We start from the raw sequence: 24,589 nt of genomic DNA, 5'->3' as shown, positions 1-24,589 counted from the left end.
GTTCTGTTGTGTTTGTGTCGCAAGTTCAGTGACGCAGGTAGTGACGATTCTCTCTGGCCAATCCATGATCAGCAGAGTTTACACGTCACGTCGGAACCTCAACCGAGGTGGTACTAAAAAAAGTACCAGGTACTTTTGGAAAACAGGTCCCAGTGGAAAACCCTCCAAAAGTGAGCCGTACCATGCAGTGGAAAAGCGCCATAATAGATATCCCCATCTTTCCCCAGTTGAATAATCACAGCACAATAAGACAACTCTTTTGTTTTCCTGAAAATGGTGAGTTTAAATATGCACTAATTAACATACATTTCCTAACCAGAAAGCTGAGCATTAGATAAAGCCAATTTCAAATTTCTTATTTTATTTTTGTTGACATATTAGAATTAAACGTTTTTATAGATGGGGATTTTGAACATCTCTGTTTATTATACCATAAATCCATATTTATGGATAAAGTACTTTCAACAGCCAGGGAAAAAAAAAACATTTCTGAAGAAATAAAATGTTACATAAATCAGGCTGATATATGAACAAACCCCTCTGTAAAAAACCTTCCAAATATAAATAAGAATAAAACTGGAAAGTTTGGTGCATGTAAGTCCTACTGGCTCAGTGCATGAGGAAAAACGGTAAAACTATTTTAAGTTGTCCTTGTTACACACGTTACATGTACTAACTATCGTAATGACAATAAATTATGCATAATTACATGCAAGTAACCCTAAACTAAACCCTAATCCTAACCCTAACCATATAGTAAGCACATGTAGTTAATTAATATTACTCCGTACTTAAATGTATAATTACACTGTAACAAAGACACCTTAAAATAAAGTGTAACCGGAAAAACTCATTTTGAGGAAATGGCTTCTACAGATATCTACTATCATTGAAATCTACAGATGCAAATAGATAAAGTGTAATAAAATATACACTTAAATGTGTATTTGGATGTTTTCTTTCCACTAGTCTGAAATATGACAATGGAATGGAAGCAAAATAGTTCAAAATCTCAAAATTGACCAGTGCATGAAAAAACAATGGTTGTGCCTTAATCTGTCAAACTGACTCCAATCCTTCAAAACAATTTGGCTGTTAGTAGTTAGTAGTTGTAAATTAAAACAGAGGATTAAGCCGATTAAAATCCTTCCCATCGGGGTCTAATAGCCTTGTCAGTGGGGTTGACAGGTGACCTCACCTGAAAGAGGTCAAAGCCCTCCGACTCATGGTGGTCGTAGGGCCGTATGATGCCATCTTCTTGTATGAGACGCACTGGCCTTAATTTAGTCACCTCTTCAGTCGATTCTGCCACCCTGCAAATCAAGTCAGCAACAGCACATTAGAAAACCCTCACAAAGACGACATCCTGTGATCCAGTGATTTTCATCCATGTAAAATGCGTGGGCAATGGATGAGTCATTCTTAAAGGGATGGTTGACTGTTTTTTTATAGGCTTGATTGCGTTTATGGGGTGCAGTCTAACATTTGTTAATGCTTCGTTTGTCATATATGAATAGATTTTTACGTGCACCCCTAGTTTTCTCTTCCTCTTCTCTAGCAGCGCTGCATGGCCTCGCCCCCTTTGCTGCGTGTTCCCGGAGGCAGGGTTTATGTAAAATTCTGGGTTCTTGACGTAACGGACCCGGGAAGTAACTCGTTGTAGTCCCTTACCAGTCGTTTTTGTAGGCATTAAACTGCCAGAATTTTAAAAGACGATATCTCCGTTTGCATTGAACTTTCAGCTTCGTAACTTTGCAGATATTGTTTATGATCAAACAGCAACATTACACACTAACTAACGTTAAAAACGTTAAATCGCAATCAACCACCCCTTTAACAACAGGTAGTAAACAGAATCTACTCAAAGTTCATCTGAGCATGCCTGAACAGCCTTGAACAAACGCAATGCATCTCAAGAGTCATTAAAAAAAAGCATCAACCTACAAAGACTCTTTGTACTATTGCGTGCAATGTCTGATTCCTTAAGCCCTCTCTCACCTTTGGTTACTTCTACATTGCGAGCATGGAAAAGCAATGTGATTAGTTCATACAGAGAGTGCTGATCAGTTCAGGTGTATAAGATGGAAAGCAGAACGAATGGTTGGATGATTGAGCACATATGTTTGAGAATCACAGGAGGGGTGGGGGGAGGGGCATCACCGTTCCAGCTTGTTGTGAAAGGTTTGGCATGAAAAAGCCAGGGGCGGGAACACCGTAAAACACAACAGATTAGCCAACTCATTTTTCCGGGGCAGAATTAATGGCATGGGTGCACAATGTGATTGGTAAGCCTGGTCATCGACTGCCTTTGAATTCATAATGCTTCTTTTGCTATTGGTTGGAGAGCGCCTGGTCACACCAGGCAGTGCTGTGTCATAGAGTCCAGTACATCAGCAGTGCAGTGAGCTCATGCGGTGGACTTGGTCTGACAAGAAGAGCAGTCGGAGACAGGGACATCATCCAAAGTTCACCCAAAAATGATACTCATTTACTCATTCTCATGTCATTCCAAATCTGTACGACATTCTTTTTTCTGTGGAACACAAAAGACATTTTGTCCATATAATGAAATTCAATAGACCCTTTTCATATTTCACAACAAATATAATTTTTTAATGTCCGTTTGGTCCAATAGCTAATGAAAAAATGCATGATAGTGTTTCTCTGACTTTGTAAAAGAGGACAAAAATATGAAGAGACTGATTACATTGGTCAGATTTGTGTGTGTATGTTTTTTCTGTTCGTGTGTATGTCTTTTGATATGGATCTTTGAGCCTGAAAAAGTTAAATGATTTTTGCTAGATTTATGATGTTAATACCTGTGGAAACAACTTGTCAACTCATCTGTAAAAAGGGTCCACAGACAAAAAAAGCCTGAAACATAAAAAAAAAAAAAAACTATTTTATGTTCCACAGAAGAGAGAATTTATTACAGGTTTGAAATGACATAAGGTTGAGTAAATGATGAAAATTTTTATTTGTTCAAACTATTCCTTGAACTATGGTTATAAGGACATTACATAGTATTCAAACGGTTGATTTAAAGGACCATTTCTCTTAAACATAGTTACAAGTGATTATACGTGCTTTATCTGTACTTCCTCTCCTCTCTATATCATCTTTGCTCCTGTCTGTGCTGCTCTGCTCATCAGACTTTCCATTGGCCCCAAAATGCACCAGTGAAAGGGGTGTGGAGATCAGAAGCAAATGTTACAATGATGGGAAAATTGGCATATGTTGATTAATCCAATTATAAGGGGATTCTTGAACTGTAGATTATGGCAGAATTCTCTGGGCTACAGCTCACATCCTTTGCTTCCCATGATGCAATGCTTACCTTTCAACCATTCATACCCTGTAGATTAAAAATTCACATTTTTTTGGACCCAGGAAACAAGCAAACCCAACTGAGTGAATGCAGAGGGATCATTCACTGTCATGTCTTTGGGTAACATAGGCATAAATACAAATAACATTCGCACTCCAGTCATACGCACATTTGCACACATACACACTCATGAGCTTCCAAATACTCACTGAACTAAAAAGAACAAACACATCCAGGAATTAACTTATGAAAAACATGAAAAAAAAGAGTCATAAAATTAGTTAACACACAGGAAAACAAAAACAACACTATGTGAGAAAAAAATGCAACAAAGACAAAAGAGACACAAATTAGGACACTGACACTCAGTTGACAGCCAACAGCATATTAGAAAATTGCCACAGGACATTTTTTATTAAATGTATTTTTCTAGTCCTTTCAGAATGCATATCATTAATCTAATAATCTTTTTCAAAATGTATATGTAAAGTGCACATCAGCACTTACATAATACAATACATCAATGCATCCTAGTAGGAAGAACAAGATTTCCAAGCTATATTTAGGGTGAGAGGAAATGGCCTCACAACTTCCATTCTGCAAAAATTGAGTAAATGTGGGCCCCTCTTAAAACATTAGGACTAAATACAAGTATTTAGGTTTAAAATATTGCTTAAACAAAAATCTTCATTCAACTAAGAACTATGTGAATATATACATTACCGTTTAAAGGGGTCATGTGATTTCAAGTTTTCCTTTCTCTTTGAAGTGTTACAAACCATTACACCAAATACACAAAATAATGTTCTTTTTAACAACATCATATGACCCCTTTAAATATTTGGATTAGGTAAGATTTATTTTTATTTTTATAAAAAGTCTCTTATGCTCACCAAGGCAGAATTTATTTGATCGGAAATAGAATAAAAACTGTGATATTGTGAAATATTATTACAATTAAAAGTAGCTGTCTCTTTTTTATTATATTTTAAATTTATTAAAAACTTTACAAACCCAAAACTTTTGAGTGGTAGTGTATGTACATGGTTGTCTGAATGTAAGTCTGTGTTTGAAGGCGTTTATGTAAATATAATATACATGTGCATGTTCGTCTCACCTCTGAATGCCCTGAAAAGTACTGCTTGCCATGTCTATGATGCCCCCTGTTGGTCTGGCCACCACTCCAACCAGGCCTTTCCCAATGCCCTTGAAGAAGCCTGCAGCCCCCTCTTTCTTCGCCCCTAAACCCAAGACAGATTATTATTTGTGCATTTTCAATTCCCAATAATAAAATATTTACTTATCTCATCACCGAATACAAAAACAGATCAAATTCATTCAAGTACGTAGGGATGCACCGAAATGAAAATTCTTGGCTGAAGCCGAAACCAAACAAAATGAAATACTGGGCCGAAGGCCGAATACCGAACAAGATTTTTCGAGTTTTTTCCCCCCACGTATTTTGCCAATTTTTTTCACCACTGCACAAATTAAATAGCCAAAATGTGCTTTTTACTGTTTTGTCTTGCTTTTCAAAGAAAAAAATCAATTACAAAACAACAATTTAAAAGTATTTAACACTGAACATTTTATAACATTCTAGCAGACATTATAGTTATACCAACAATGCACAATTTAACTTAAAATTAATAAGTTAGTAAAATAATATTTTTTTGGCCATCAGACCCTCTTCTTGAATCAGGCATGTATTTTTAACTGTACAATTAAAAGCAGCCTTGCTGAGCAGAAGAACCTTCTTTTAAAACATTAGAAAATATTACAGATCCCAATTTGAACACTATGTGTGAATGTTATAATAAATGTATTAACAGAGCTGTTGAAATTATTATCATTATTATTGTCTTACTTTTTATTTTATTTTACAGAACAACAGTAAAATTACAATACTAACATTTATGATTGTTTATGGAGTTATTGCTTTTTCTCAACTTTTATTTTGGCGGAAACAACAGGAAGACAACAGCAGATTTATAAACGAGTCTCATTACGAATAAGTCGCAGGTATCGTGCCTTGTAAAAAAAAAATCATAAAAATGTGACTGAGCAACTGAGCGCACTGTTACAGCGCAGATTTCCCTCACGGTTTGGACTCTGAACCCTGGCTAATGAACAGATAGCACCGCGAGTTCATGCAGCGCTGTCAGAATGCAATGCGTGCGTGTATTAGAAAACATGACGTTCTGCAGTTTATTTACTAATTGTTTAAGGCCATTTCGCGATTTCAATTATCATACAGTAACCAGCAGCAATCACCCCTTCCTCTTCTCATCTAAAACATGCGATGCAGTCCTAAACAGTCTCTCGCTGTCGGTGCTTGTAATGATTTTTGCGTCTTTCTCGGACAGTTTTAAATGCTTCCACACTGCTGACATGTTTGTTGCATTGCGCCTCTCACTCTACGCTGGTTGCTATTTGATCGCGTCACGTCATTGTTCGGTACAGTTTATTCGGTCTTTTTCGCTTATTCGGCCGAATAATTTCGGTTACTGAACATTCGGTGCATCCCTACAAGTACGTGTTGCATCAGCAGTAAACCGCCATACCTTCCACCGGTTTGGTCACAATTCCTGTTACTCCACCAACCACACCCTGAAGGACAGCAGAGACATAACAAAAGTCAATTCATGCTACATACAATTGAATGGTGTTACATACAATGCATAAAATAGAAAGGGAAATGCTTTGATGTCATCTTGGATGTTTTTTTATTTGTGTAGGAACTTGTGTTCAGTACCTTGAGGAAACCCTTTCCTCCTTTAGCCAGACTCTCTCCAAAGTCTTTAGTGGGTCTGTTCATCTCCTCCCTCCGTTTCTGCTGATAATCTTTGTCCATAGTGATGGCAGCCAAGCCTTTTCCTACAGTGCCTGTTATTCGAGACACCATGCCAGCTGCGCCCCCTGGGAAGATAATGTCAAAACAAAATAAGCATGTGCATTAAGGATCCTCTGTGAGTATATGTGGGTTTGAGGGAGAAAAGCAGGAAAGCAGGGACTCTTACCCACTGTGTGGCCCAGTAAACTTCGAACACCGATAACAAAACCTTCTGCAAATTCCTCAGGTCCTTGAACAGCCCCCTACACACACAAACAAATGCTAGTAATCTACAAATTATAACTTTACAACCTTGTAAAACACGACACATCAAAGAACAATTTTTAAATTGAACTGTTGAACAATGAGACAAAAAAGCTCAAATATATATTATATAAATACATAAAAAATTATATAAGTAAATCATACAATTTTACAGACATTTAAATAATAATACAGCAGGCTGCATATACAAAAAAAAATTCTTAATTTCTTTAAGGATTACACTGGATGCAACAAATGCCTCGTTTGTAATGGGTTTTCATGTTTATGTCTCCTCGCTCTGGCCTGACGGCATCATCACAATATGGTAAGGGGAGTAACATTTCTGTCACACGCTTGAGGTATTCGGCCAATCACAATGCACTGGATAGCTGGCCAATCAGAGCACACCTCGCTTTTCAGACCGATGAGCTTTGTAAAAATCGATGCGTTTCAGAAAGGCGGGGCATAGAGAAACAATAATGTACAGTATATGGAAAATAATGTGTTTTTTGAACCTTAAACCGCATAAACACATTACACCAAATACACAAAATAATGTTCTTTTTAGCAACATCATATGACCCCTTTAAATGATTTGATGATCATTTTAGTGGTCATAATATATCATTACATGCATTACAGTGATGATTGATATTAAATATACCTCAAATACCTGTGGTATCATATAATTTGATACACTCATTTCTGTGGATGGGCTGATCTAGGTTACTCAAACCTGTACTTATATCTGGCATTTAAAAGATAACACACTCACATTTGTAGTGAATTAAATGATGAGGCCTGAACGGATAGATAAATGAACAGCATGTGTCAGACCTGGATGGGCTCGTAGAAGAAAGCCTCCACTCCTTCTGATAAGCCTCGGATCAGCCCGAATGGATTTCCAAGAACATCCAGACCCAAAACCAGCACGTACATCTGTGTTAGGAACTGAGGAGAGAAACAGACTCTGAACTTCTGAACTTCCTTCAGGTACAATGATTTAAAGTGAAAATGTAAGCATATTGGAGAGTGTTTGCTCATGTAATGAACTCTGACATTGCATGAGTGTGTATTTAGATCACCCACTTGTTCGGTGTAGTGTCTGATCACCGCCCACATCAGTTTTTCTCGCCGGTAGAACTGATATTTCACCTCAAAGTAAGCCAGTCTGAAACAAAACGACGTCAATCGATGTCCATGTGAATCTTATTTTCAAAGAACCATGTCAGTATTAGAGTACATGCACATCTCAAAGTCTTACTTGAAAATCAGATCATCTACATCAGTGAGTGTGGCACCAATGCTTTTGAGCAGGAGGTTGACGGACTGGATGGCGACCATATCACCCTGCTCAGATTCATCTCCACTGGAGCCCAGAGACAGACTCAGGTGCAGCTACACAAACACAACACACACATAGTTTCTTAGATCAATCATAAACAATTACACTACATGTCCTTTTACAGTTTGATGCAGCTATCTGTCAAAGGTATCCTTTTGCAATTAATCTATCATTTGACATTACTATGCTATTCATAGCCTGGTAGACAAGCAAGTGTTTATTCAGTTTAGTCTTTCATATGTCAGTAAAGCCAAGCATGTCAATAACCCAAATTCACAGCATTATACAGTAATATCAAAATATATTTGGCCCTCCAAGCATATTACTTTTAATTGTTTTCTTTTTTACATTAAAAAAACATGTAAAAAGTATGTGTTCTTTTGAACTTTCTGTCAAATTAAAGAAACCTGGGGGGAAAAATAACAGAGTTTACACAAAAATATCAGTAATAACAATGGTTTTCAACATGGACAATAATAAGAAATGAAATAAGAAATTTCCAAAGGATTATGTGACACTGAAGACTAGAGAAATGGCTGATGAAAAATCAGCTTTGCCATCACAGGAATAAATTACATTTTAAAATATATTAGAATAGAAAACAATCATTTTAAATTGTAATAATATTTCACAATATTACTTTTTTTCTGTATATTTTATAAATAAATGCAACCTTGGTCAGACTTCTTTCAAAAACAAAATACAACTTTTTATCAACCCCTAACTACTGAATGGTAGTGGGTCCAAACATGCTGTATCATGTGGAAGACTGAAACTAGGCCTCAGGTCTTATTTTAGATTTCACATTTCTGTGACAAGTGACCTTGAAGAGAACATGTGCTGTGTTTTGGAGTGGACAGTGGTGGTGGTTCATTACTTTAATAGGGGAGATGTGGAAATGCTCAAAGAAGCTCAGGCCCGAGGCATCTGTCATTGAGGTCTCCATCAGCTGAGCCTGCAGCGCCTCCAGATCCCTCTCTATCAGCTTATTCTGAAGCACAGAGAAGCACATACTGACATCTCCAGTCTCGTTTTCATTCACATTGCATAGAGCCACACAAAAATAAAAGATTGTAATGATGGAGGAAGTGTTTACCACTGCGCTCATTATGGATTAAGTTTATCAGTAAAAATATGTGACTACACCTGTCAGAAAAAAGCAGTAGTTACCTTCTCTTTAGTATCCTGGGAGTCGGTAGCTGGGTTAAACAGGGCGAGAATTGCTCCCAAGAAGCCCTGATCGATCTTCACTGCCATCTCCTGCACTAATGCCATAAAGTACCTTCAGAAAAACAAACAATACCAGTCAAAGGTTGGATCTACTTTTTCTTTATTACACTATTTTCTAACATTACCATTAAAAGGCTGTGGGATCAATACGATTTTTTTTATGTTTTTGAAAGACATTTTATGTTCACTAAGGCTACATGTATTTAAAACAGTAATACTGTGAAATATTACTGCAATTTAAAATCATGAAAATTTTCAGGATTCTTTGATGAACAGGAAGTTCAAAAGAACAGCATGTATTTGAAATATATTTTTGTAATTTTGATGAATTTAAAGCAATCTTGTTGAATAAAAGTATTCATTTCTTTAAAAAAAAAAATCTAACCGACCCCAAACTTTTAAACAGTAGTGTATATTTGTGTATATTAGTTTTTAAGATCAAGAGAAACATTGGATTAATACCATACAATAGTTTAGATTTAGATTTTCATTTTACTTCATTAAAGAATGTGATACAGTTAATTGATTAGCTGAGTGTAACTCAGAATGTAATTTAGTGAGATATTATGAGACAATTTTATTAGACGTGACACAGTGAGTAGATAATGTAATCTGGGCACCATCACTTACTTAAACTGCATGACTTGGCTGTGCTCATTAAACCTTGTGATGATGCTAACGTCGAAAAACGGCTTCGGTTCTAAAGATAAAAGGTCAGATATATCGTGTTCATGTCCACTCACTCTAAATGTGCATTTAGATGGAGCATTCATATGCTAACTGGTGCTTGTACCTGAGTCTTGAACAATAGATTTTGGAAGAGGAACAGGATGAAACACAGTAGGAAATATAGCTCCCGGCAGCTGATTATCCACCTGGAACAAATAAATGGTGCACATAATAACTGAACAAATGCCAAAAATGACGGAAGTGTGATATTCAACAAGTACATTGTGTGTGGGTGTTACCTGTAGCCAATAGAGCTGTGCACGTAAACTCCTCTGGTGAGGCGACTGTTTCAACTCAATACGAATGCCAGGCAGGAAGTTTCTCCTGATAGTGCAGGAAAATGGCTGTCTCATCAACATGGGCAATCTTCCAAAGTTCACCTGTTTCAATAAAGACAAAAAAAAGAATGTGATAATGTCTAAGCAGCGTAATTATCTTACTAATCAAACTTTATTTCGATAAAATCCTTTATTACCTCTAGGCCAGTTTCTAGTCTAGTCCAGCCTGGTTCACTCTTGTTGTTGATGTAGTCCTGGTAGGCTTTCTCCAACAGTCCAATGTTTTTGTGGTTAAAGGACTTCCAGCGGTTCTTTGGTCTCATCTCCCAAACCACACCAGAACTTAAAAACACAATTCAATCATTCTTAATCAACAACAAACAACTTGCACAAGAATGGCATTTATGTTCCCCTTTAAAAATCAATAATAACTATAAATGAGTCGTCAGTTTACAGCGAGACTTATGGTTGCTGGGTGTGGGTTTATTACCTGGTGATGCCAACGTATGCTATCTCCTGCCTGATGTCATTGTTGATGAGTGACAGGCCCAGGTTCTTTAATGAGATGTTGACTTCTTGCTGGAATTGCTCCAGCTCCTCTGCCTGCCGGGCTTTTGTGACTATGCCAACATCCTCAGTAAAGATCAGCACCCGCTGTCGGCCGTCCAGGAAAGACACCCAGTGTATCTGATCTAAGCTGCTGTAAGCAAACTGCTCACTCTCGTCCTAAAGAAATCAACATGGGAATGACATGACCAGTAATATTAACGGATTATTAGATTCACTAACCCAGCATCCCTCTCTAACCTTTACAAGGTCCAGTTCTCCGCTGTGGTCTTGACAGCTCCAGCAAAGCTTCCGCACCCCTGCTGGATCATCCCATGCAAAACGCTGAGCTTCACCTGGTCTCAGTGCCCAAGACTCCTCACAGTCTCTGTACAAGCACAGAGACACAGACACTGATTACAGACAGGAAACATATTCACACAATCCAAAAGAAAACACTCAATCAGAAGATGGTCTCCTTAAGTGATCTTCTTAATTCTGAAGTGTTCAGATGTCAAAAGTACCATTACTCTGGCACCAGTTGATAAAAAGGAGCATTTGTGCCTTATAATCATGCAGGTGTACATGTGAATGGTCGAAGGCAATTTTTGATCGAATAGCTGAATGTATGTAAACAGCCAAGTGTCAAAATACTGTATTGAATCTGTGCATTACACGGTTTAAATCTAGCCAAACTAAAATATATTCTATTTGAATATATTTTACAAAGGTAATTAATTCCTGTGATGCCAAACCTGAATTTTTAGTCCACTTTACTCCGACATACAATGTCACATGATCCTTCAGAAATAATTTTAATGTATTTAGGAAACATTTCTTATTATTATCATCATCAATGTTGAAGAAGAGTTGTGGTGCATAATATTTGTGTGGAAACAGTGCTATATACGTTTCAGGATTATTTAATGAATAGAAAGTTCAAAAGAACATAATTTATTTAAATATTCTGTAATATTTTAAATGTTTTGGAATGATTTTGATCAATTTAAAGCGTGCTTGCATACATAATAATTTCTTAATAATAATTTCTTACTAAAAATCCCACTGACCCCAAACTTTTGAAATGTAATATATTTTGTTTTTATTTATTTTGTTTGAAATGTGTTTCTTTTGTCTTTGTCTTATTTCTACTGACTTAATAAATCAATTAAAACAAGGCAATGTACTCTTCGAGTATTTCTCTGCACATACTTTTAACTTTTAGATAAAACAATGTTTTTAATAGCAATTAGTTTTTGCTATGGTATCAAAACTGGTAAAGATATTTGTGAAATCGCGGTATTGCTACTATTGAATACTGAAACCTGGGTATCGTGCCAACCCTAGTTTGTTTTTCATGGACTTTCTACTCAGTCATACATATTCAGACTTTTCATTCATCTGTTATACGAAGTGAAATATTGAAGCGGTGCTAACCTCTGTCTGAAGTTGACAGTGGCTGCAGGTGTGTGATTGACAACCAAAGCAGGTGCAGCTCCATCATAGTAATCGGTGAAGCTGATGACAGTGGAGTGGTCTGAGATGTTCACATCCACTATCACGCCACCATACTGATGGGAACCAAGATTAGAATTAAGTGATCAATAAGGTTTATTTAGCATCATGTTTACAGGTAGATCATGTTCACCTGTTCCATGCGCAGCAGAGTTCCGTTGTCCTGCTTGTTGAAGAAGAATGATTTGGAGCTAGATTCAGATCCCACAACTCGTACACACAGCTTCCCTGTGCTGGCCTCAGGCCAAAAAGGCAAGCACTGTAACACACACAATCATACACTCAACACAAATACTGTGGGAATAATTCTGCCTTAGATAAAAGATGAATTCCGCACCGACCTCAGTGGAGGAGATGTAGTGCCACTTGCATCCGAAACCATTGTTGTTTTGCACCTCTCCAACCTCCAGCTCAAACAAGGACTTATTGACTAGCGTGTAGAAAGGACTCATGGTAACAATCCGTGTCAGATTAAAGCTGCTCATCTGGATGCTGACCCCAACCTGGACATCAAAGAGATTTCCAACAAGTTAATTTTCATTTACAGTTGGATTACATTTGCTGGCATCTACTGTTTACTTAAAGTTACTCTTATTTCATTAAATGTTTAAAGCATTTACTAAGTAGTCCCCGTTTTTGTCTGGACAACGGACACATCCATAGCTGCCAACGGTGTCCAGCGAAAAGCCATCGGACCATGAGCTGGTGGACACACAGAGCTGCAACTGAAAGGAAGAGCAGAATGCTAATTTATGAATTACTATCAAAAACTACGGGTAAAACATGGCTTTATGACCATTACAGACCAAACACATTAAGGTTCATGTCAGCATTCATGATTTGATTATTTTAGATATTTGTCTAATATGGCTGTACAGGTATATCCATCAAACACTGCCAAAGAGCCCAATCCAACCTTATTCTTGCTGAAGAAATTCTTCTTTTTGAAGGAGAACAGAATGACATCCCTGAAGTCGGATGGGTGTTTCACACACGTATCCTCTGCACGATACTGCAGCACGCGGGACGTCTTATTGATGATCCAGTACGGACTGTAAACAGAGAGGACCATTTTGCCGCACACTCGAGACACATGCACACACAGGTCCACGGTCAGTCCTTCTGGTGTGTCGCAGGTGAAGCAGATGGACAAGAACTCAGGCATTTCTCTGCTAATTCTCATACGTCCAGCCCAGTTGCGACCTTGGTACTTGATCAAAACAAGCTCAATTATTTCACCGCCAACATTTGAGTTCAGCACATCTGCCACACTGCCCTCCTGTAGCTCACAGAAGTCAGCAGAACCCTGTGAGAGACATGATTTGGTTTTAATAAATGGCTGCTGGCTAATATTAAACTGATATTAATTAATACTGATTTTATAATCAATATGAATGTCATGCACAAATGTTTGGGGTCAGTAAGAATTTTTTTCCCCCGAAAGAAATTTATACTTTTATTCAGCAAGGGTGCATTAAATTGTTTGAAAGGGACAGTAAAGACATTTATGTTACAAAAGACTTCAATCTAAAAAAATGCTGTTCTTTTGAAATTTCTATTCATAAAAGAATTCTGAAAAAATGTATTAAAACTATTTTTGTTGAGCACCAACAGCAGCATATTAGAATGATTTCTGAAGGATCATGTGACACTGAAGACTACAGTTATGGCTGCTGAAAATTCAGCTTTGCCATCACAGAAAAAAAATGACATTTTAAAATATATTAAAATAAAAAAAAGTTATTTTTTATTTATTTTGAAAAAAAAAAAAAAATCATACAAAACCCCAACATTTGAGACAAAGTGTATGCCGAATGTGTTCTAGCATTTGTGTACTGAAACTGCAATATTCTGCACCTCCAGCAAGTAGCGTATTGAGTAAGGCAGCAGGTTTTTGAGAGTGACAGCTGGGTGCAGGTGGATGACATAAGCAGGGTCCCAGTCCCCTTCCCCGTGGCTGGCAATATGGCTGAGGTCATCAGGTACGGCCAGTGTGTTCACCACCAGTGGCAGGAAGCTGCTGTCTATGGCGGGGCACTGCAGCACTGCGTGAACCTCTGAGCTCACGTGAACCTGCTCCTTCCATGTGACGCATGTGGTGGACACACGATACAAATCTTCTAAAGGACCGACAGGCAGCAAGAACAACTGACTCCTAAAGTAATACACAGAGCACAGAAAGTTACAACATAAAGCACAAAAACTTACAGGTAATTCATTTTACGGTATAGTGACACTGCCTGCAAATAAGAAAGACAAGAAAAACATATAATATATTCATAATATTACGTTTTCAGCTGCAGCAGGACTCACAGAACTTTACAGTTGCTCCTCATGATATTTGACTCATGTGGGTGCAAAATTCACTGGAACAGAATATGTAATTACACTTCTTCTCCATCTATACCTGTAAGCTTCTAGGGGAACATGACACTCCTTCTCAGGCTCAGCAACCCCTACATTCACCATCCCTCCAAGTTCAGAAGAATACTTCAGAATGGCAAAAGGCACATAGAAATGGTTCTTTATCTGATAACACATAAAAAAAGAAATCAACGTTACCATGATTTTAACAAGGTCGTTTTCACTAATGATTTCTTTATCCAGACAGGTGAACAGATGTATGCACTCTGCAGGTAAAGTGAGCAGACGAACCTGTAGGGGGGACCGTACTGTGATGACCTTGTTGCCCTCACTGGCATCGATCTGAAGCAGTACAGACACAGCATCCTGTTGCATGGGTCCTCTGATATTATACAGTCTACGGCCAGGCTTACCCAAAGGGATATTTGAAATCTCACTGTAACCTGAGGGAACTGAGGGACATTTATGATCAGGATTAGCGTACTGCATTTACCTGTAATTCATGACCTAAAAATTATAGACTATATATTTAAATAAATATTCAGGTAATTTAACAAATAGAATAACCAGATATGACTTCCTTTATTTTTGTATGGGCATTTAGGCCGTTCAAAACTTACATAGTGACCTATCAAGAGAGCATTTTTGGAGAACACAGACATGCTTGAACCTTCTAAGAGCATATTATGCCCAAAAATGCTGTCTAGGTAGGCAGCTCACTAGTTTTTGAGGTACAGTTTACGAGGTGTATATTGTCCTTGTTACTGACCTATGCTGAGATTGAATAAGCAGCTTTCCTGCCTTTGCAGGGCAGACAGTCGTGATAAACGCTCAAATGATGTATGTTCTAAATCCACACTTTTATCCACGGCCAATTCGTGCAGTTTACCCGGTGCGGATGAGCCAGTCAAACGCAGGTTTGCACTGTGCTGAACAATGAGTGGAATGCCTAATGCATTGCGGATGGTGTACGGGGATTTCTCCTTCAGAGAATGGTCAAACGTGGAGGCTGTGCTCTCTGAGAAAGCCTGACAAGAGAGAAATGTTATCTTTATTACGTATAACATGCATTACCTTTCAAAGGGTTGGGGTTGGTAAGATTTTTTTTAAACATTTTGGAAAGAAGTCTCTTATGCTCACTAAAGCTGCATTTATTTGATCAAAAATACAGTAAACATTGTGAAACATTATTAAAAAGTAAAAGAACTGTTTTCTATTTTAATATGTTTTAAAATGTAATTTATTCCTGTGATGGCAAAGCTGGTCATACTTTAGTTTAGGGATCAATTCTCACTATTATCTAGTTATTAACTACAACTTTTGCCTCAATAAACTCCTAATTTGCTGCTTATTAATAGTTAGTAAGGTAAAGGTAGTTGTTAAGTTTAGAGATGGGGTAGGATTAAGAGATCTAAAATATGGTCATGCAGAATAAAGCATTAATATGTGCTTTATAAGTACTAATAAACAGACAATATGCTAATAATGTGCACGCCCATAAGCAACTAGTTAATAGAATTGGACCTTAAAATAAAGTGTTACAGCAAAGCTGAATTTTCAGCATCATTACTCCAGTCTTCAGTGTCACATGATCCATCAGAAATCATTCTAATATGCAGATTTGGTGCTCAAGAAACATTTTTTATTATTAATGTTGAAAACTCATGCTGCTTAATATTTTTGTGCAAACTGAGATACATTTGTTTTTTTTCAGGATTATTGGGTGAACAGTTCAAAGGAAAAGCATGTTTTGAAATAGAAATCTTTTAAAACATTCTAAATTAGTTTACTGGCACTTTTGATCAATTTAATGTACCCTTGCAAATTAAAATATTATTTAAAAAAAAATCTTCCTACTGTCCCCAACTTTTGAACAGTAGTTTACATTTAACACCCTGTGAATATCACACCATTAAAAAGAAAACAACAAATAGCAATACTTATTCAATTTCAAAATGTAGGTTTAAGTAAAAAAAAAAAAATCCTGCATTTTGTATGTATGGGAAAAGTGAATAATGACACAATGATATTGCATGTTCAGAAAATGCATGGTTTTTGTGTGTCAATGCTGTTCTTTGGACTGAATGGTTTACCTTAGCCAGGTTGTTGAAGACACTGAGGCAGCACTTGGACACTGTGATGTTCATGGTGTCTTTGGAGCATATGGTGATGGCTGTGCGAGGGTCTGGCAACATAATGAAATCATCCCCAGGAACTGGACTTTTATCCCGAACAGGGTTATTCTTCATCTACACACAGAAACACAAACAAATAATCACCAACAGAACAACCTGCAAGCTATCTGACAGGGTGGGAATGTGGATTTACGTTTGTACGCAAAAGTGAAAAAAGAGAAGCAATTCTGCTTACATCCAATTTAAGGTTCCACCTTCGTCTCCCATTGTCCACTCTCTCAAGAAGTGGCTCCCAAATGGCATGAGTCTCATTGAAGTAATTCACCTCAAGTGTCATATCTGCAGAGACACTGAGCAACGACGACCAGTTCTGAGCAGTACCGGTGAATGACGACTCCGCAAGCAGCAGGGGAACAGTCCGATGCCCCAAACCTGACTCTAGCGTGACCTGCACCACCTTCACGTTCATCTCAAAACTCTCTCCATCCTTACTGCTGTCCACATCCTTGAAGCTCTCAGTGACCTCGGAGGCTGTATCCACACCAAGGAACCAGTAGTTTGCATTAGCGACATTCATCAAAGACCAGAGGCTGTTTAGGTCATCTGACATCTGCTGTGACGGCTCTTCTTTAGGTCTGGGTGCCATGGCCGCCGTGATGGTAATGACAGTGTTAAGAATGATAGGAGAGATCTGAGAGAGCAAGACAGAGACAAAAAATGTTAGTTCAACACAGATTAGAATATTCCTGGGATATGTAATGAAAACATGAGATGTTTGAACAGTACTGTATATATTTACAGAGAAAATAACTCTGTTCACATGATCTTGAAATACAGTAACAGCGTCTTGGTACACAAAAAAAATGTAGGGAGAAAATACACTAGAGTTCAAAAGTTTGAAATCAGTAAGATTTTTCAACATAAATTAATACTTTTCTTTAGCAAGGATGCAATATATAAATCAAAAAGTGACAGTAAAGACTGATTTCTATTTTAAATAAATACTTTGACATTTCTACAGTATTCATCACAGAGTCTTGATGAAAAAAAATGCATCATTGTTGCCACAAAAATATTAAATGGCATGGCACAACTGTTTTTAACACGGACAATAATAAGAGATGTTTCTTGAGCACCAAATCAGCATATTAGGATGATTTCTGAAGGATAATCTGAATTCTAACTGAATTCTAATCTTAAACTCAAAACATAATGGCTTATTAAAAAAAAATCAGCTTCACCATCAAAGAAATAAATAAGAAAATAAATAAATGTTAAAATATATTAAATATATATTTATTGCTAAAATATATTAAATATAATATTTCAGATATTCTAATATATATAAATATTATATAAAATAGAATATTCTTATTATTTTTTTATATTTACTGTATTTTTGATTAAATAAATGCAGCCTTGGTGAGCATAAGAGACTTATATTAAAAACATTAAAAAATCTTACCAACCCCAAACTTTTGAAATGCTAGAATACATGTTCCTTTCACAAAAATATTAATATGGCAAAGAGCTAACACTCACTTTCACTATGACCTCCTCTACAGTTACTGAACCAGTTAATGGGGCATTGGTTGGCATTTTGGTCTCAAGTTCAACAGAGCATGGTCTCAGCACCTGCAGTAAAAACAAATTCATGATTTGCAAAGCATTATAGATATTTGCAATTACATAGACTGCAATATATTTTTCACCGCGTCTCTTAAAACACAAAATAAGCATAAAACTTTATTCCTATTGTAACAATAGAGTTAAAACAGAAAGACATTAGTAGAAATCAGTAAGCATACGGTGGTCTCAGCTTTGTCACCCTCCATCCTGATAAAGGGGCAGGCGAGCACTTTGAGGCTTCTGACGTTGGCCTTCATGGCCTGCCCAGTGTCTTCAGACAGGAGGCTAAAATCACACTGGAATGAGGCTACCAGTGCAGGAGCATCTGCCTTCATCAGGTTAGCCACAAACACAACCTCTGGGTCCACCACAACTGCTCGCAGCCTGGTTCTCGGAGCTGAAGTTGATGATAGATAAAATATCAAATACTTTTTTTTTCCTGAAATATCTGAAATGAAGGGTACCTACACTTTCTGACCAATTGATTTCCATTCCTTTTTCATGACTGTTCCAGCCCTTTCTAATGACAGACATTGTACGCGCAAGCATTTTTAGCTAAAAATACTTTACAACTGATCAGAAAATATATATACTGACTTTAACTATTTCCATAACCTATTTTAATTTATGTTGACTTTTCCAGGTCTCGAAATCACATTTTTGAAATTCCCTGACATTTCCTGGTTTTCCTAACTGTGAGAAACAACCATTCTTTTAGCAGAAGCATTCATACCTGCTTTAGGTTCACTCTGGATTTTGGGCTCTGAGACATATTTGAGTGGCAGCTGATTGGATTTGTCTCTCTGTGTAGGTGGACTCGTAGGCAGGGCTTGCACAAAAAAGTCAGCCACAGCCAACAGGAACTCCACGCTAGCACACAAATAGAGCTTCTGCAGCACAGCGACCACGGAGCGCTCATCCGCACTCTGAGAGTATGTCACATCAATCATGGGCTCTGATGTCTCCTCATCACGCCTTCCCAGCATTCTGTGAGGAAAAATAATGTGATCAGACCAGAGGGGTGAGGCCTTGACATAAGACGGTTATGATTAAGAAAAAAATATGTAAAAAAAAGTTGCATGACAGATGCATTTATTTGATGAAAAACAGTTATAGTAAAAACTGTAATATTGTGAAATATTATTACAATTAAAAAACTACTTTCCATTCTAATATATTTAAAAATGCACTTTAACCCTGTGATGGAAAAACGGAATTTTCAGCAACAATTACTACAGTCAGTGTCACAATCACATTAAAAATCGTAATCTAAATATGTGTAAATCACCTGGATGTGACTCTTTGAATACCGCTCCGTCTGTCATCCAGTGTGCATGTGGTGAGGATGGTGGAGACCTCCATGTTACCGTTGCTAAACATTTTGCCTGAAGTCTTCATTTTACACAGCATAAATTCACCTAAACACAACGGCTCCTTATGTACAGAGGGCTAAAGAAAGAGGGAGACGGATATAACACTCACTTTCTTTATCAGTGGACTTGAGTCAGTGTCACTGATATTCATGAATCTGTAGGCTCCATACACACCTGTGCAGGATCATTACTGTAGAGAGTAAGGCCAAGGGACTCCACATTAAAGCTGAATTTGACACTCTCCAGCAGCTCTGTCTCCCTCAGTTTACTTTCAGACAGCTTCTCCACAAGAATCTCAGTGCCTACACAAAACACACACAAATCAAGACCATCCACTGAGTTTTTCCTCTAGGAGAAGGATCACTACACAAAACATCTGTGTGTGTCCACCTTCCCTCACCAGTCGCTGTACGTGCTCTGACAAGCACACTCTCTTGTTTGAGGGCTGCCTCTGAGCCAATCGGTGTGTCAGATTGAACACTGCTCGCCTCTCCGATGTTCTCCATCAGAATCCGCAGAAGGACAGTCAGGTCATCTTGACTCAGAGCCACCTGGAACGGAGTCAGAAAATGTGAGAACCTTCATTAATTTTAATCACTCCAACTCTATAATTATATATTATATTAATTATAACCAGATCCCAGAAATGGACCAGCCAAAACAAATTTCCACAGACTTCATTTAAAGTCTGCATGAAATGTGACTTTAAAAGCTGAGAATACATCCTGACATTATGTGAACAGACCTTCATGGGCTTCAGATCTCCATCCACCTCTATGGCAGCCATCTTCTGGTACCATGATGCCGCCAGGTTACGTTTAACAGACAGAACAAGGTTGACTGGCTCCAACAGTTTTGAACTAGGCTGATTTGAGTCCTGCTCCATGGAAATTCTGAGGAAAACAAACAAAAAAGCATTTATAGGAGGAAACACATATAGAGTTGTATAATGGTGAACTAGAATGTGGGCTTTGAAAATTCCTGAATGAATTCTGTTCAGTTAATTATCAGATCTTTAAATGGACACATATTGGATGTAATTATACTTTGAAAAGTAAGTCTGAAAATCCTAGATAAGCTTTGTGGCAGTGGGCTACCTGGACAGTTTTAGCTGTGTGAGCTGTATATCCATATTATCTATGACAGCAGGCAGCGGACGACCTTCCACTGCCAGCAGTGAGAAGCTGTTTCCCACAGTAATGAGACCCAGGTCCGCCTCCACAGCATTATGGGATGTGGAGGACTGAGGGATTATGATAAGGGGGGCCTTCAGCCTGATGTCCATGGCAAGTCTGAAACTCTTTTGAGCGAAATCCCTCACACTGGAAGCTGCTTTCTCTGCTGCCTGAGCCGTGGCGGCACTGAGAGCCTCTTTAGCTGCCTGGAAGTTATTACTGAAATTCTGTGGAGAGAAAAAGTAAAAGTAAGCTAGTGTGCTTGAATCAGCAGAGAGGCCATGTGTGCAATTTAAACTCACCAGTAATGACATGACAAATTTGTGAAGGTAGACCACTTGAATACAGCCCACGTTGAGTTTCACTTTGCCATCAACCTTCGAAGTATCTGTATACCCAGCCCCCTCAGTGGCTTTGGGTGTCAGACTCATGCTGAAGCTGAACACCTCATCGCCTACAATGGAGATGGCCTAGAGAACCAAAAATAACCCAAAATAAACAACAGATATTGCAGTTCACTTTACTTTAATGCACTTTTGTTGTACTTTGTTCATACAAAAGCCAAAGTAGGGCTGGGCGAAAAAACGATGATGATTATCGCAATATTATTATTATTATTCCTCGATAAAACGATAAGAGTTTGATAAATGTTCGATTTAATGTTTAAAACTCATACAGTCAGAATAATTAATTTTACCATATAAAAATTAGGTTGTTACAATTTTTACATGTTACTGTTTTTGATAATGAACATAAATTTACATCTGCATCCTAACTCAAGCTACTACTGCAGTCAATTCAAGCTACTGTCAAATGTGCATTTCTAAAAAAAAGTTAATATCATTAATAATGCAGCCTGCACTGCAAGCTGTGCTGAAGATACACATCATCAAATTCAGGCAATACAAACCTGCTTCACAATAATATGACTCATTAGAACATGCAGAAACTAAGAAATACATTTTTCTATTAAGATATTTTTTTTGTTAAGGAAATATGACTGGAAAAGTGCAAAAAAATCAAAAACGTGAAGTGCTTGTCATGTTCTGACAAAAACACTAGTTTAAAACCACAAATAACAGTCTGCTTCTACAATTTTCACTTAGGAGCAAAAGTCTACCTTTAAACTTGAAAGAAATAAAGATTATCGATATCGACTGATATGAAAAATTGTATCGTGATCATTTTTTTTGGCCATATCGCCCAGCCCTAAGACAAAGTAGATAGAAATTAAAATGTATAAAGAATAGTAAATGGTTCAAATGTGCTGTAGCGGTATAGCTAGCTTGCCTTCTTGTGAATTGTTTTAGGATCCACATTCATGATGATGAAGTCGCGCAAACGTGTGTACATGTGTGTCTGAGTTCCTTGCATCTTTAGAAAACCGTCCAAACCTAAGGAGAAGATTTATAAAATCAGCTAACCAACAAAACCAGCCTCAGAATAATCAAGAAATAGATACTGTATAAGCAGACCAATACACCATAAAATTAAAACGTTGCTTTATTACAACTATGTCAGAATTATTGCTATAATTCTATATGCTATAATAAAAAGAACAATAATTTTCTATTTGTACTATATTTGGCATATAATATTACATTATATAATTATTTAATCAAAATAAAAAATAAAATATAAATATATAACAAAATATATTTACTAAATATTTACTATTAAATATTTTAATATCTTAAAGAAGATCCTGCATTATTTTTTATTTTAAAACAGTAGCAGTAATGCAGTAACTTTTATATTATAATAAACAAGTCAATTTTCAAAATAAGAATGCATTCTCACCCTGAATTTTGATGTCTGCCATGTTGCTTTTTTGGTCACAAATCAACACATTAAATGCACCAAGCTGCATGTTCACCATCAGGTCAATGACGTCACCATCAGAGGGAGAACTCAGTGCAGCTGAGACAGAAACAGTCCTTCATTAATTCATTCCTAAATCATGGGCACAAAGTCCATGTTTGGCAGTTTCAGCGATTGTATGTGTGTGTGTGTGTGTGTTTACTGGATTTAGCTGAGGTAGTTCTCATATCTTCACTCTTTTTGCTCTCTCTCTCAGGTGAGAGCAGACTGCTGTTGGACAGGGCAGCAGACAGGAAGTCCATGGTAGAGAGGAGAGCCTCAGTGTGTAACATCAGGTCTAGAGAGGAGAACACCACCTAAAGACACACACAGGCATGTTAAACCCCTTCAATATGAAGTTCTTTTGAGATTAACGCCTCAATTTCCAAAACAGGCTTTTATTTAACCTTGTTTACAGATGCTTACATTGATCTTCTGCTCAGTATTCTGGTAAAGGCTTGCAAAGTTTGGCCCATTTCGATCAGCCTACAAAGACAGGAATCAAACAAATTTAAGATCTCCACTCATGAGTCCCAGAAGCTCTCAACATCTGCTACATTTTAGTGTCTACACTGTAATTCTAGAATTAATCATGGAGAATCTATAATCTATCACCGTTGTGTCAAATATTACATAGACAACAACTATATATTTAATCAGAACTTGATTAGTATGCATTCATTCATATCTCTAGACTTTTAACAGTACACATGTGCAACAGACACTGCATTTGAGAGAAATGGCCCTTAGGAATTAAAAGAAGAGCCAATCCACAAACACTAAAGAGTGCAATGGCTAAAGGCTGGATCTAATTGTCCTGATGCTTTGATCACGATATGAATTCATGTGCTGACCTAAATAAATTGTTAAAATGTAAGAGCTGAAGCCTGTCTAGACATGAAATGTCCTGCCACTAGTCAATTTTAGAATGGATTAAAAGGGTGTTACTTAACACTTAATGCAAGAGGATTTGAAAAATAATTTTTTGAGTAGGAAGTAGGGTTGGGCCGATAGACAATGCCATTGTCCATCACCGATGGCTGATAGACATCACGATATTGAGCCGGCATCGTGATCCCTCCCCATACCACCCGCATCCCAATACCGTGTTCGGAAAGAAAATGACGTGTAGGCGGAACCCCTAAAGGGAATAAACATGAGATGGGAGGAAAATATATATTTCAAAAATTTTCCTCGCAGTTATATCATTGGGTAATTATACTACATATATATTTCGGGCATCAGGGAGCCGCTATTATACCTGGCATTGAAACTGGCATCGTGCTTTTGAATGCACGATCGCTTTTTAGTTTCACTTTCGAGATTGCACGTACTCTGTTTATACTATGGAGCAGCAGTACTTACCACACATTTTACAAGATTATATGTTTGTCAGTGGTACTGAGGATCTGCAAATCATTCACCATCGTCCTCAGTCATCTCTCCTTACTCTGTTTATGTGGTAAGTTAAATTTTATGTATTGTAATGTAACAGGCAAACGTTACACTGTCTACACCGGACGCGACAGTTGTCGTGTTGCGCCGCACCGCATCAGCTAAAGTCGGTCTACACTGGACACGACAAAGCGACCTTTGAAAATCATTTGAAATTTGTGTCAGCACATCATAAATAGAACGCAGCAGCAGTATACTGTCGGAGATTTCCACGTCTACACCAGACGCGACAGTTGTCGTGTCACGCCGCGCCGCATCAGCTAAAGTCTGTCTACACTGGACACGACAAAGCGACCTTTGAAAATCATTTGAAATTTGTGTCAGCACATCATAAATAGAACGCAGCAGCAGTATACTGTCGGAGATTTGTCGTGTCGCGTCGCGCCACATCCAGTGTAGACAGCATCACTGATTATAATGAGTTCTATAGACTGATCTATATATAAGGAATCTCTATTATAGATCAGTGGTTCTATAGTTTTTTTTCGCGCCGCGCCGCTCGCATCCGGTGTAGACACGGTGTTAGGAAT

At 37.6% G+C, this 24,589-nt stretch overlaps 1 protein-coding gene across 1 annotated transcript in view; it reads right to left on the bottom strand.

Annotated features, from left to right (window-relative positions):
- The window catches only part of LOC107667706 (vacuolar protein sorting-associated protein 13C-like), a 60,837-nt gene that overhangs the window by 4,138 nt on the left and 32,110 nt on the right, over positions 1 to 24,589 (bottom strand). Inside the window, 40 exon segments of the mRNA XM_016459429.1 lie at positions 1,199 to 1,313; positions 4,446 to 4,569; positions 5,893 to 5,938; positions 6,084 to 6,247; positions 6,349 to 6,424; positions 7,263 to 7,376; positions 7,515 to 7,596; positions 7,690 to 7,823; positions 8,648 to 8,761; positions 8,941 to 9,052; positions 9,631 to 9,700; positions 9,794 to 9,875; positions 9,969 to 10,109; positions 10,205 to 10,349; positions 10,498 to 10,733; positions 10,815 to 10,941; positions 11,991 to 12,124; positions 12,202 to 12,327; positions 12,410 to 12,571; positions 12,689 to 12,793; positions 12,985 to 13,374; positions 13,926 to 14,223; positions 14,476 to 14,597; positions 14,724 to 14,884; positions 15,202 to 15,460; positions 16,526 to 16,681; positions 16,803 to 17,258; positions 18,110 to 18,202; positions 18,376 to 18,593; positions 18,930 to 19,183; positions 19,485 to 19,645; positions 19,744 to 19,871; positions 19,970 to 20,120; positions 20,315 to 20,462; positions 20,667 to 20,971; positions 21,047 to 21,214; positions 22,035 to 22,138; positions 22,545 to 22,664; positions 22,768 to 22,921; positions 23,031 to 23,090. Of these exon segments, the coding sequence (XP_016314915.1) occupies positions 1,199 to 1,313; positions 4,446 to 4,569; positions 5,893 to 5,938; positions 6,084 to 6,247; positions 6,349 to 6,424; positions 7,263 to 7,376; positions 7,515 to 7,596; positions 7,690 to 7,823; positions 8,648 to 8,761; positions 8,941 to 9,052; positions 9,631 to 9,700; positions 9,794 to 9,875; positions 9,969 to 10,109; positions 10,205 to 10,349; positions 10,498 to 10,733; positions 10,815 to 10,941; positions 11,991 to 12,124; positions 12,202 to 12,327; positions 12,410 to 12,571; positions 12,689 to 12,793; positions 12,985 to 13,374; positions 13,926 to 14,223; positions 14,476 to 14,597; positions 14,724 to 14,884; positions 15,202 to 15,460; positions 16,526 to 16,681; positions 16,803 to 17,258; positions 18,110 to 18,202; positions 18,376 to 18,593; positions 18,930 to 19,183; positions 19,485 to 19,645; positions 19,744 to 19,871; positions 19,970 to 20,120; positions 20,315 to 20,462; positions 20,667 to 20,971; positions 21,047 to 21,214; positions 22,035 to 22,138; positions 22,545 to 22,664; positions 22,768 to 22,921; positions 23,031 to 23,090 (6,315 nt within the window).

Source organism: Sinocyclocheilus anshuiensis, unplaced genomic scaffold (genome assembly GCF_001515605.1).
Source record: "Sinocyclocheilus anshuiensis isolate Anshui unplaced genomic scaffold, SAMN03320099.WGS_v1.1 scaffold2169, whole genome shotgun sequence".
In the NCBI taxonomy this organism is placed as follows: Eukaryota; Metazoa; Chordata; class Actinopteri; order Cypriniformes; family Cyprinidae; genus Sinocyclocheilus; species Sinocyclocheilus anshuiensis.
This window is presented reverse-complemented; position numbering and strand designations above follow the sequence as displayed.